This window comes from Aspergillus puulaauensis, chromosome 4 (assembly GCF_016861865.1).
Source record: "Aspergillus puulaauensis MK2 DNA, chromosome 4, nearly complete sequence".
Taxonomy (NCBI): Eukaryota; Fungi; Ascomycota; class Eurotiomycetes; order Eurotiales; family Aspergillaceae; genus Aspergillus; species Aspergillus puulaauensis.
In genome coordinates, this window is record NC_054860.1 from 3697877 (window position 1) to 3710834 (window position 12958).

A 12958-nucleotide genomic window follows, 5' to 3' on the forward strand; every position below is an offset into this window, starting at 1 on the left:
GTGTGTAACCGGCTGTACCATGAGCCCAGACAACAACAGGGAAAGGCGTATCGTTGCCGCGAGGGTTATTGTAGGGGGTCAGAACGAATGCAGTGGCTGGAAGCAAAGTGCCGTTGACGTCCTGGCTGACATAGGAGAAGCGAGAGAACGACAGGCCGGAGGGGACCCAGAACGATTCAGAAGCAGATTTGGCGGGCTCGTCTTGCCACTTTATGACTTCACCGAGAGAATGGTCTTCAAGGTTTTCGGTGGTGGCATAGAGAGGATGTTTAGAGACGTCGGGGTTCTCCCACAAGGCAGCGTCGAGGGGGAGGGTCTGGTTGTAGGTGGCTCTGCAGACATCGTCACAGGTAGGGGGGAAGTCAACAGCTCTTGCAGCGGCTGCAAAGAGTACTAGCTTCAGGAGTACCAGAATTAAAGCCATGATAGCAGCTTGAGGTTGATCGAAGTGGTAGGGTTAGTGAGGCGATGTCAAGAAGGTGGAAGGATGGAAGGAAAAGACTTCAATTTTATATCTCAGATTTGTGGGAATCTGTCCAGGAAAACTTTTCACGAGAGTAAACACCTAGGTGAAGATTTACGAGTGGATTTGTAAAGACAAAGACAGGAAGGAATAACCAGTGAATCAATACAGTAGGTGTGAATATAAGTGACTGCAGAGGTTGCCTCACATATACTGTTACTTACTGTGGCCAGGCCATTGTTGTTTACTGTTGAAATATCAAAATAGAACACTGAAGCTAACACTAGCAGAGGCTCATACATAGCAGTATAAACTTGATATTGGGCAAAGGAAGCTTGTTATCAGAGTAGATCATATTCCATACGGCAACACAATGCCTAATAGTGGCAGATCAAATACACCAACATCACCTCAGATGTGAGAATACTGACTGTTTAACTGAGTCAGCCCGCGGCAGTTGAGGTCTGTGGGATTAGAGTAAGCAGTAAAGTATGAATAGATATTGTGTCTTAAATTTACTGCATCAGCCACGAAGGTTCGTTTGTTTCTCTCCGATATTCACTGATCTCTAGTTTGATTGGAGCCTAGAATGCGCGATTATTACGAGATTCACAAGATATTTCTCGGTAGCAATTACAAGGTCAAGTATCTCTGGAATGAAACTGATCCCTCCTACGATAGACAGCTCCCTTCACCAGGGCCCCAACTCCTGTATTAAAATTGCTGCGGCATTGCCTAGAGAATGCAATAGCAGTCATCGCTTTCCTCTGGAATCGCCTTTGTCCTGTCTCAAAGTGAATATCACGTACAATACGGGAGATTGAACACAGACTCCCATCTACCAGCCCCCAGTTATTGCATATGCTGGTCTGTCTATAATGCAACCGTTGTTATTCATCTACAGCCTCCGATCTAAGATCATATATTTATATATCCTTATCCTATATTACCAGGATTATAGGACGAGATTTGGCTTAGTGTCAAAGTAATGGACTGGTACTGTGTGATCAACAGCATATTTGTCAGAGGCAACCTTCAATAACCTCGGTTATGCCAATCGAGAAGGCTGTATAATGTTCCTTGTTATGGACATCCAATAGCCAGTCGAAGCACATGCACCCCAAGCTGCATAGTTGGAGATACTGGGGGGAGTTGGGGAGATATTGGGGTAATTTGGGGAAGCCATTTTAACAACTTATAGCCAACTTATAGCCAACCCCGCAGCACTTAACACCTGAATTACTCTCATACTACTTTACTTCCTTCATTCCCAGTGCCGAAACGAGGTATTCATCCATCACAATGGCAAACAAAGAAGAACTCAAGCCGCTCCACGACGCCCTCTTCTCGGAAGGACTCCAAGTCCGCCGCGCCGTCGTCGGCGACGAATACGTCGATCGAGCCTTAAAGAACGGATCCAGCGAGTTCGCACTCCCGGGCCAGGAACTGGTGACTGAGTGGTGCTGGGGCCATATTTGGACGAGGCCGGGGCTGGAGAGGAAGCAGAGGAGTCTTCTCAGTACGTTCGAACCAGCCGAGGCTTTGAACTAGTGTGCTGTACTAATTACGGTAAATGGTATAGATATCGGTATGCTGATTGCGTTGAAGTCGTGGCCGGAGCTGGCGGTTCATACAAGAGGCGCGATTAATAACGGATTGACTGAGAAGGAGATTAGTGAGGCGGTGCTGCAGGCGACGATCTACTGTGGTGTGCCGGCTGGGGTTGAGGCGATGAAGATCACGGAGAAGACTATCTTGGAGATGATTGAGAAGGGGGAGTATAAACGGTCGTGATTGTGTTGGAATTGAGTAGGCAATAGCAATTCTACAATTCTCTTGTAGTCAGATGTTAGATACTTATGGAGCACTGGGCTTTGCTGCCTATGGGTCAAAATAACCTTATACACCTATATTTACCACTTCAGCAATACCCTACACATAGAAAAACTTAAACCACAATAATGGTGACTATTGCAGACTACCCCCCAAACCTCCCTTTCCACTCCTCATCCCCACCAAGAAACCTATACACAACCCTCGAATCCCGATCCCTACACTCCGGATCCTCCGCCGCAGCCTCATACGTCTCCAGCCCAATCCCCCCAAGCACAAGCCTCGCCCCAACCCCCCTCGCCAAATCCACCGCAAGCCCAAAGTCCTTCTTCATCAACTGCACCTTAAACCCGCCCTCATACCCCTGGCTCGAGGGCGCCTTATCCACAACCCCAGGACAGGGGTTATAGTCGGCGCAGATGGCATTCGCAGCTGTACCGGCGGAAATCACGTCGCTGAGAACGCGCGGGTCAAGCCCAGCCCGGATCCCCATATTCAGCGCTTCGGAGCTGGCGATTGCGATTAGGCCCGAGAGGTAGTTATTACATAGTTTCGCGGCAAGACCGGATGTTGGTCCGCCGCAGGGGATAATCTTGGATCCCATGAGCCGGAGGATTTCGGTTATGTAGGGCAGATTTTGCTCTGTTTTCGCGCAGCCCAGGAAGAACGCGATGGTACCGGCTTTAGCGCCGAGAGTCCCCCCGCTGACTGGGGCATCGTAGAAGGGGGTTGTTGCGTGGTGGGTTGCTATGTGGTCTTTCACGCGGAGGCTTGTGGCGATGTCGATTGTTGAGCAGTCGATGAGGAGTTTGTTGTGTAGGGATTCCGGGGCTGCAGCTGCGATGCCGGTTTCTGGGTGCAGGTATACGGCTTCGACGTGTTTGCCTTCGGGGACCATGGAGAGGATGATGGTCTGTTATAGTGTAAGTGGATGAGCCCACGGTAGCTAGATTATGGGTGTGGATTGACATACCGCGTTCTCTGCAACGTCTTTTGACGATGTGCTGGGGATCACCTTGTTTGGATACCTGGTAGCTAGCTCTTCGATTGGAGGGCTTGAAACATCGTATATATAGATGCGAGTCTCGTCAGGGAGCTTGCTTGCGAGATGCTCGACCATGTGCTTTCCCATGGCCCCGAGGCCAATGAAGCCGACTTTGCTGATGTTGGGTGCAGCCATGCTAGTTTTAGAAGCTATGTGGAAGCTACGCTTTGTATGCCGTGCGAGAGAGACAGTATCTTCATTTATCGGAATTTCATGCGGAGCTGATGAGCATTTCTTGTTCAAGTTCGGTTAGGGCGGGTTACTGGGGATATTGGGGAAGTTAGGGGAAGATCCGGTCGATGCTCGATGACGAAGCGAAGGATATTCGGCTCGGTTATACACTGCCATGATCGACTTGATTTGAGCAGGCTGTTTTGACCAGGGTAGGATAGCGCGCTGCTCATGGGGGGTTGTTTGGGGGATTGGGGAAGTTGGAGGCTAGCATGTTCCCCAATATGTCTACCCCTGTCAATATTCGTACACTTTGGAGTGGAAACAAAGACCCACAAGCAAGAGAAGCTGGGGCTCTTTCAGTGGCTTACCCCGGATTACCCCATACCAGCCAGTGGGTCAGCGTACTGGGGTAGCTGGTGCCGTAACAGACCTGACAGACGCAGTACATTCTAACTTAGATATATTACGTCCATCCACGTCTCAAAGGTCAGCTAGAGGCGTCTGTTTTTGCTGCTTACCCCTGTTCAATTCAAAGCTAATTGAAATTCGATTGCAGATACAGCCAAGATGAGCGAGATCTCAAAACCACACATCGACGGAGTCGAAAACGTGAACCAACTCGACGAATTCACAGATGCATTTCGACGCGATGAAGCACGTCTAGTCCGAAAGCTTGACTTGTACATAGCCCCTGTGCTGATGCTGCTGATGCTGATCAGCTACCTGGACCGTGGGAATATCGGCTACGCAGCTACGCAGGGGATGAACGAGGATATCGGATTGAAAGGGTCGGAGTTTAATGTTAGTCCTCGATGTCTAACTCTATGTGTCCGTGTTATTCGGAGCTGATTGAATTTGTGCCGTCAGGTTGCCGTCTCGGTGTTTTATATCTTCTACGTCCTGGCCGAGTTCCCTGTCTCGCTGTTCGCCAGACGTCTGCAGTTCAATCGGATTATTCCAGCTGCGACCGTTGGCTGGGGTCTGGTTTGTTTATGCAACGGCCTCGTACATGACTTTGGCGGATTGGTTGCATGCAGACTTGTCCTGGGGCTGACTGAAGGGTTTCTGTTCCCGAGTATGACGCTTATGCTAGCAACCTGGTTCAGGAGGGAGGAATTGGCGACGAGGATTTCGTATTTATTCAGTGAGTTGGGGAGGTTTTATTTCATGGGCTCGCTGATAAATCTTTCTAGTTGCATCTGCTCTCGCCGGTGCGTTTGGAGGACTGATTGCATTTGGGATCCTGTATATGGACGGGGTGGCGGATTATCCTGGATGGCGATGGTAAGTCATTCCTTTGCAGTTTGCATCCGTGTTCATGTCTGATTGTTTCAGGCTTTATATAATTGAAGGCGCCTTTACAATCGTCGTCGGCGCGTGCTGCGTATTCCTTATCCCTAAAAACTTCGAGCAGGCGTACTTCCTCAATGAAGACGACAAGAGAATTATGAGACGCCGAGCAGAGGATATGGAAGCGTACAGTGGCGGCAAAGGGCATTATACAATGAGTGATGTGAAAGCTGCGGTGCAGGATATGAAAACTTGGATCCATGGATCAATGCAGATATGTGCTGTGACTATCCTCTACGGTATTATGCCTCCTATCCCCTGGTAGATGTTTAACTGACAGATGAGGATTCGGCACGTTCCTCCCTGTGATTCTGAAGAATGGGTTCAACTTTAGTACGGAGCAAGCGCAGTACCTTGTAATCCCAGGTTGGTACACATTTAAACTTTCAAGCATTCATTGAGAAACTAATTCTTTGCAGTAAACCTCTGGGGCGCAGTAATATACTGGCTCGGCGCCGTCCTCTCAGACCGCTTCAACGCGCGCTCTCTGGTGATGGCCGTAGCAGCCCCATTCGGGATAGCAGGGTATGCCATCCTGCTAGCATGGGACGTCCCAGCAGGCGTACAATACTTTGCTACATTCCTAATTGCAACCTCGTGCTTCCTGTGCGCGGGCACCAATATCGCCTGGATGTCGGGCAACTGTGCGCCGGATGGGAAGAAGGCGGCCAGTCTGGGTATCCAGCTTACACTGACGAATATTGGGGGTGTGGTGGCGGGCCAGATTTATCAGAGTGAGTCTGCGCCGCGATATGTCTTGGGAAATGCGTGGAGTTTGGCGAGTGTGGCGGTTGTTTGGATTGGGTGTGTGGTGTTGAGGTATATCTATTTATTGAGAGAGAGGGAGAAGCAGAGTATGCGGGCAGTTGGAGATGGAGGGATTGATGTACCGGAGTCTTGGAGGTCTACTGATCGGGATGTAGACTTCAAGTACATGCTTTAGTATGGTTGGAGATAGAGTCGATATTTACAGTGGAATGACCCCATGGATCAGCCTTCAGATACTTAATTCATATGTCCACAATCAACAGTTTGGGGAGGGGTTCGGTTAAGTTCGGCTGAGTGGATGGGGTACAATATTCCAACTATAAACTTTGGGGAAGACATGTTCTCCAATACTCTATCAACTGTATAGTTGGCCATGTTATATCCCAAGGTCTACCCCACCTACCTCCAAGGCTCATCACAGGAAGCCTCAACCTGGTTATCCTTATAACTTCAAACCAACGGTTCTCCATATACTTTGCAGCTAAGCAACCACCACCATGACGCCAGGGTCAGTGACAGTTCATGCCCTAGATGCAGGCCATCTCACCCTCCCCGAAGCCTTCTTCGTAACACCACTCGAGAACCAAACAGCGAGAAAGACCGTCCCCTCGCTCTCCTTTCTCATCCAACACACCGACCAGCAAACATCCAAAACAACACGCATCCTATTCGACCTTGGCATCCGCAAAGTCCTAACTGACTACGCCGAGCGGATATACAAACACGCCATGACCCGCCAACCACTCTCCGGCGTCCCTGATACCGTGGAATCTCTAGCCGCAGGGGGTCTATCACCAGACGACATCGACCTCGTCATACTGAGCCATCTCCACTGGGACCACATCGGGACGCCAGCCGACTACCCACAATCCTCCTTCATCATCGGCCCCGGCGCTGCAAATCTGATTAACGGGAAAAAGGAGGTCAAAAACGGAAGCCACAGCCATTTCGAGCGGGGCCTGTTGGATGCATCGCGCACAATCGAGTTACGGGATCCAGCCGTCGACGCGCCGGATGTCGATGGTCTTGAGTCTGTGTCTCAGTCTCTGCATCCCAGGACAAGACAACATGCAAAGAATGGATTCTCCAGGACATGGAAGCCACTCGGGCCATTCCCGCACGCCATGGACGTATTCGGTGATGGAAGTGTCTATGTTATTTCCGCCCCGGGACATCTGGACGGACACATCAACTTACTCTGCCGAAAGGCAGATGGGAGATATGTCTACCTTGCTGGCGATGCTTGTCATGATGGACGGCTGCTGAGTGGGGAGAAGGATATCGCGACGTGGAGTGACCCTGTGTATCCGGGTGTTGTATGCTGTATACACGCGGACAAGAAGGCGGCGGAGCGAACGCTGGAGCGGATTCGGGAGACGAAGGGGGGGTTCACGGAACTGGGGGATGTTGAGGTTGTTTTTGCGCATGACGATGTTTGGGCTGCAAGGGCGAAACAGGATGGAAGATATTTTCCGGGGGAGTTGTAGTATAATCGATTATTCATAATCACTGTTCCATATCAAATCATACAAATCTAGGGAAATGTTTCCCGTTCTTGGCGCGGCGCGGGTTTCCTTGTTGGGAATTAAAGAATTACTGGATTTGGAAGGGGGCGGCGAACTATAAACTGGTCTATACAGATATATAAGGATACATGCGGGGATATTTGTCGGTAGAATAAATTACTGCTCCCAACAGTTCTAGCAGCATCTGCTCACGTATTTTCATTCTTTGCCTACACAGTTTATACTATCTGAAATGTCCCACGGAGACCGCGTCAAATTCGCCCTCTTCGGCCTCGGACGCCTGGGAGTCCTTCGAGCCCGAATCCTCGCCTTCCAGCAGCCTCGCATTGAACTGGTCGCCGTCTGCGATACAAAGCCAGGCACTGACAAATGGACCGCAGAGAACCTGCCCCCGTCTGTGAAGTACTTTTCGAACCCCCAGGAATGTTTAAAGAGCAGCGGCGCTGAGGCCGTGCTTATATGCACCGCGACGGCAACTCACGCGCCGTTGATCTTGCAGGCACTCGACCTCAACTTGCATGTTATGTGCGAGAAGCCTGTTTCTGTGGATATCGCTACTACCAAGGCGGTTGTTGAGAAGTCGGCGTCTAGGCCGGATCTCAAGTTCCTCGTTCCTTTTACTCGGAGATGTGAGTACCATAGCTATGGCTCTTGCAAGAGTTCAGAGACTTATCTGGCTAGATGACAAGTCCTACCGCCAGGCGAAGACGCTGGTCGACAATGGAGATCTTGGCGAGATTCACGCTGTGGAGACAACCGGTATCGATCAGGCAGATCCCAATGGTATGTTCTAGCCCGAGTCAAAAGGATGATATACTGATAACTGTACAGCATTCTTCGTGTCCTTTTCCGAACAATCGGGGGGTATCTTCCTCGATTTTGGAATCCACACCGTCAGTCACAGCAATCTATGACCCGCTGTCTGCTTTACTAACAAAACCAGGTCGACGCCGGCCGATACCTACTAGATGTCAAATCCGGCCTCTCCAACCCTAAGAAACAAGTCAACCGCGTCATCGCCTTCGGCCAGAATGCCGTATACACCGACCTAGCCAAATACGGCGACGCCGACAACGCCTGGGGCTTGGTAGAATACGCCAACGGCAAGATCTTCAAGACATACCTAGCCCGCACGCTGACGAGCGGGTTCGAAGACACAACGCGACTCTGCGGTACAAAGGGGCATTCGATTATCAGCGCGAACTCGAATGTAGAGATCCGTGATCAGCTGGGGATTCGGACGAAGTCTGTCCCTGATGCGTTTACGTTATTTGATGAGACCTTCCGCACGGATCTGACGGAGTTTGCGGATGCCGTGCTTGATGGGAAGGCATTGACTTGTCAGCCCGAGGATGCGTTTGAGGCGGGGAAGATTTGTGCGGCGTTGCAGTATTCGTTTAGGAGGGGGGTGCCTGTTTATTTTGATGATGAGGGACTGCCTGTTATGGAGTAGACAGTTCAGGATAGAACGAATGGACATAAATGAACTGACCTTGACTTTTGGTACTGTAGAATTATATTATGTTTAAGTTCATAAGAAGATTAGATCGAAGAACTACTGCATATGCCTTGAGTGGAAAGAGTAGAGATCGTTTTTCTGTCTATGAATGGCAGGAGATAGTCCCTTGAACTATCGTGACGGATCATAATGGAAGCTCGTGAATGTGCCTGGCATCCGAATCACTGCCTCGGACGATGAACAATCCTCTCCAACAGACGCAGTCGATCAATCCTTCAACAGAAAGAACAGATATACAGATTTGGCACTGCGGGCCGGGAATCCCTCCTGAGACAAGAGCAACATGGAATCCTAAATCCGGCAACAGTCGGCGGTGTTTTCCCGATACAGATAGCCAGTTGGAGTTGTAGATATAAATCAGTTGCACGACGCACAGCAGCAGCTCTAAACATTCCTCCTTTTGCAGCCAGACGGTGAACATCAAACATAGACCCATCGCATCCCGTCACATACAGAAATGGCACCTCACGTTCAAGAGCCCGCTGTCCCGATTCCAGTCTCCAAGGCAAAGAGCGTGGTATTCGACCACGACAATGTCTCGAAGCCCGTCGCGGACGATTTCATGTACGACTTCAAGTACAACCACAGTCTGCCTACAACCGATGTTTTGGGGGTTGACATCCCCGCCGATTGCGACGCCCAGAAGGAGGCTGAGGGTATCGTAGCCCGTCTCGAAGCAGCGACAACAAAAAAGGACGCACAGGCTTTTGCTGCTCTGTTTCTTGATTATGGTAAGAATCTACCAAGCAGGATTCTGGGTGTCTGATTAGCTTACCTCTACAGGCGTCTGGCGTGACAAGCTCTCCTTCACCTGGGACTTCCGCACATTCAACTTCAGAGCCGCCATCTTAAAAGCCGCCACCGATCTGCTGCCTCAAACGAAGGCCAGGAACTTCAGCTTCCTTAAGCCACCACCTTCAGTGTCTCGCCCATACCCTGACTTCTCCCAGCTGCAATTCGTTGTATTCTTCGAGACTGAGATTGTCCTTGCGTCAGCCGTGATCAATGCAGTCTTAACTAAAGATGGCTGGAGAATTTACACCATGCATACTGTTGCCGAGAGCCTCAAGGACTTCCCCGAACAGTCTGCACCAGATGGACATATGACTGGTATTACCAGCTGGGAGAGCCAGAGATCCGAAGCCATCAACACTGTCGACCCCGAAGTTCTGATCATCGGTGGTGGTCAAAAGTACGACCCGTCCCTTAACCTATGACCACATTCCTAATTCCTAACCTTTTCTTTTCCTTTATAGTGGTTTGGCAATGGCAGCCCGCCTGAAAGTCCTCGGCATGGAAAACCTCATCATCGAACGCAGCGCCGAAGTCGGCGACGTCTGGAAAAATCGCTACGAATACCTCTCCCTCCACTTCCCACACTGGCCCGACCACCTCCCCTACTTCCAATACCCCCAGCACTGGCCCACCTACACACCAGCCCAGAAGCAGGGCTTGTACATGAAGTGGTACGCCTCCGCGCTGGAACTCAACGTCTGGACCAAATCACAGGTCATCAAGGCCGAGCAGGACGGACAAGGTAACTGGACCGTCATCATTAACAAGGATGGTGAAACCCGGAAATTACATCCTAAGCAGCTCATCATGGCTACATCGCTCTGCGGCGTCCCCTATACCCCGTCTGTACCAGGCATGGCCGAGTTCCGCGGTATAGTCCGACACTCCAGCGCACACTCCAGCGCGCGCCAATTCGCCGGGAAGAAAGTCTGCGTCGTGGGAACCTCGTCATCAGGCTTCGATACGGCGTACGAGTGCGCGCGTCTCGGAATCGATGTTACGCTGCTCCAGCGCTCGCCTACCTACGTCATGTCGTTGACCCATTCTGTCCCGCTTATGCTGGGCGGGTACGCGCCGGATAGGAACGGGAGATTGCCTGATATTGAGGTCCAGGATCGGCTTAATTTCGCTACGCCTGTTGGACCGGGGGAAGAGCTTGCTAGGCGGACTGCGAAGAAGTTAGAAGAGCTTGATGGGTCGCTGCTTGAAGCTCTGAATGCGCGTGGGTTGCGGACGTGGCGTGGTCAGCGCGATACTGGGAATTCTACGCTCGGTCAGACTCGCAATGGAGGGTTCTATTTTGATGCGGGGGCCTGTGACGAGATCATTAATGGTAATATCAAGGTGGAGGCTGGGTTCATTGAGAAATTCACTAAAGACAAGGTGATACTGAACGGTGGCCGTGAGAGGGAGTTTGATCTGGTAATCTTTGCTACTGGGTTTTCGAACACGATTGACTCGATTCGAGGGACTTTGGGGGAGAAGATGGCTAGCCAGTGTGGCCCGATTTGGGGGATTGATGAGGAGGGCGAGTATAAGACTGCGTACAAGGAGACGGGGGTTCCTAATATGTGGATTATGGTCGGATTCCTGCCGATGACGAGGTATGCCTCGAGGTTTCTCGCTTTGAGGTTGAAGGCGCTGAAGGAGGGTATCTCGCCGCCGCCTTACAAGCTTTAGATATGATTGCGTTCGATACTTTGTTTGTTCATTTACGTTGTCCTTTGCGACTGAAATATATATGAAAGTGTGGTTAAGCATTTAAGTTACGAGTTTAATATTTCCCAATGAACTGTCGCTGTAAAGAAAAGGAGGCGCCGAAGAGAAAGTGTATCTGTATCTATACCCAGAGCAAACATATAATTCACGAATGCCAGTCAGCTTGATCGATATCCTGATATTCAGGGTGTGGTGCTGTGCTAGCATATCCTCATCTTGGTCCCACAATGACACAATTCAACACACAGACCTGGTAGGACAGTAAAAAAGAAAATACATTTAGCTGAATATTACCGTATCTGGAAGGGGGCGGCGCATCCGCACTGGGTCAGCATTGTCCCAGCGGATTAAATTTCCCTGCTCGACGGACTTGGCCCACTCTTAACTATAAAGGCTCCTAGTACTCTCTCTCATCTGGTGATTCACTTTAGCATATACTACAGACTGTTCATACACTTTCATAATCAAAATGGCACCACCGACTCATTTCAAGCTCAACACCGGCGCCCAGATCCCCGCCGTGGGACTCGGTAGGACACTCATACTGGATATACAGAGATTAATCGTTTTGCTAAGTGAAACAGGAACTTGGAGATCTGAGCCGGGTCAAGTACGTCAGGCAGTCGCGTTTGCCCTCCAGAATGGATACAGGCATATTGATGCAGCATTGTAAGGTCATAATGTCTTTCCATTGCTGTCTTGGCTAATGAATCACAGGATCTACGGTATGTCATAGCAAGACAGACACGCAAGACCGGTCTTTGGGGTCTAATAATATCTAGGAAACGAACACGAAGTCGGCCAGGGGATCAAGGATAGCGGTGTCCCTCGCGAAGATATCTTCATCACCAGCAAGCTGTGGAATACCCACCAGCCGAATGTGGCGGAAGGTCTTCAGAAGACACTTGATGCCCTAGGCACGGATTACCTTGACCTCTATGTAATTCTCCTTCCATCCTTTTGAGATGCCTTGCAAGCTAACACACTCAGCTCATCCACTGGCCAGTTCGCCTTGTTCCTGTAAGTCAGGTCGCTTGGAATTTTAAGTATACTGAATACATAGCTAACTTGCACAGAACGAGTCGAGCGCACTCCTCCCAGTCAACCCCGACGGAACCCGATCCGTCGACCGATCCTGGGACCAGGGCGAGACCTGGCGCCAGATGGAGGAGGTATACAAGGCCGGCAAGGTAAAGGCAATCGGGGTAGCCAACTGGTCGATCCCTTATCTAGAGGATCTGAAAAGGAAGTGGACTGTGGTCCCTGCTGTCAACCAGGTTGAGCTGCACCCTTTCCTCCCCCAGCATGCACTGAAGGAGTGGTGTGATAAGCATGGCATTCTTCTTGAAGCATATTCGCCACTTGGTTCTGAGGGTAAGTTCCGTTGACGATTGAGGTAGTGCACTGTTGCTAACTGCTGGCTTGTTCCAGGTGCTCCTCTCATGACTGACCCTGCTATCCAAGAGACTGCGAAGAAGAACGGCGTCTCGCCCGCCACGATACTCATCAGCTATCACGTCAACAGGGGCGTCGTTGTCCTGCCCAAGTCTGTTACAGAGAACCGAATACTGAGCAATAGCCGGGTCATCTCTCTCTCTGGTGACGATATGGATGCCCTGAACAGACTGGCTGCACAGGGGAAGGCCAAGCGTGTCAATACGCCTTTGTTTGGATGGGATCTCGGGTTTGATGACTGGTACAAGCAGTGAATGTGGATATCCATTTTAAATCCGTCTAGAAATAACACTCTATGAATTTTTATCCGC

At 50.4% G+C, this 12958-nt stretch overlaps 7 protein-coding genes across 7 annotated transcripts; 6 read left to right on the top strand and 1 right to left on the bottom strand.

The window, feature by feature from the left end:
* Positions 1–1765: 1765 nt before the first annotated feature.
* Positions 1766–2257, top strand: APUU_41424S (uncharacterized protein; the record flags this gene model as incomplete). Its single annotated transcript, XM_041704605.1, has 2 exons — positions 1766–1982; positions 2046–2257. 2 exons carry the CDS (start codon positions 1766–1768, stop codon positions 2255–2257), a joined length of 429 nt encoding a protein of 142 aa, XP_041557174.1.
* Positions 2258–2441: 184 nt separating this feature from the next.
* Positions 2442–3476, bottom strand: APUU_41425A (NAD(P)-dependent oxidoreductase; the record flags this gene model as incomplete). The annotated part of the gene is made up of 2 exons (XM_041704606.1): positions 2442–3209; positions 3270–3476. The coding sequence occupies 2 exons, from the start codon at positions 3474–3476 to the stop codon at positions 2442–2444; spliced, it is 975 nt and encodes a 324-aa protein (XP_041557175.1).
* Positions 3477–4082: 606 nt separating this feature from the next.
* On the top strand, positions 4083–5808 carry APUU_41426S (uncharacterized protein; the record flags this gene model as incomplete). Its single annotated transcript, XM_041704608.1, has 6 exons — positions 4083–4316; positions 4383–4659; positions 4709–4799; positions 4851–5104; positions 5151–5231; positions 5285–5808. The coding sequence occupies 6 exons, from the start codon at positions 4083–4085 to the stop codon at positions 5806–5808; spliced, it is 1461 nt and encodes a 486-aa protein (XP_041557176.1).
* A 322-nt stretch (positions 5809–6130) lies between these two features.
* Positions 6131–7120, top strand: APUU_41427S (MBL fold metallo-hydrolase; the record flags this gene model as incomplete). The annotated part of the gene is made up of 1 exon (XM_041704609.1): positions 6131–7120. One exon carries the CDS (start codon positions 6131–6133, stop codon positions 7118–7120), a length of 990 nt encoding a protein of 329 aa, XP_041557177.1.
* A 271-nt stretch (positions 7121–7391) lies between these two features.
* On the top strand, positions 7392–8612 carry APUU_41428S (putative NAD binding Rossmann fold oxidoreductase; the record flags this gene model as incomplete). The annotated part of the gene is made up of 4 exons (XM_041704610.1): positions 7392–7788; positions 7841–7942; positions 7991–8052; positions 8103–8612. The coding sequence occupies 4 exons, from the start codon at positions 7392–7394 to the stop codon at positions 8610–8612; spliced, it is 1071 nt and encodes a 356-aa protein (XP_041557178.1).
* Positions 8613–9135: 523 nt separating this feature from the next.
* Positions 9136–11153, top strand: APUU_41429S (flavin-containing monooxygenase; the record flags this gene model as incomplete). The annotated part of the gene is made up of 3 exons (XM_041704611.1): positions 9136–9409; positions 9462–9870; positions 9935–11153. The coding sequence occupies 3 exons, from the start codon at positions 9136–9138 to the stop codon at positions 11151–11153; spliced, it is 1902 nt and encodes a 633-aa protein (XP_041557179.1).
* Positions 11154–11661: 508 nt separating this feature from the next.
* Positions 11662–12901, top strand: APUU_41430S (uncharacterized protein; the record flags this gene model as incomplete). The annotated part of the gene is made up of 7 exons (XM_041704612.1): positions 11662–11722; positions 11777–11861; positions 11910–11917; positions 11975–12132; positions 12183–12212; positions 12269–12566; positions 12624–12901. 7 exons carry the CDS (start codon positions 11662–11664, stop codon positions 12899–12901), a joined length of 918 nt encoding a protein of 305 aa, XP_041557180.1.
* Positions 12902–12958: the final 57 nt, after the last annotated feature.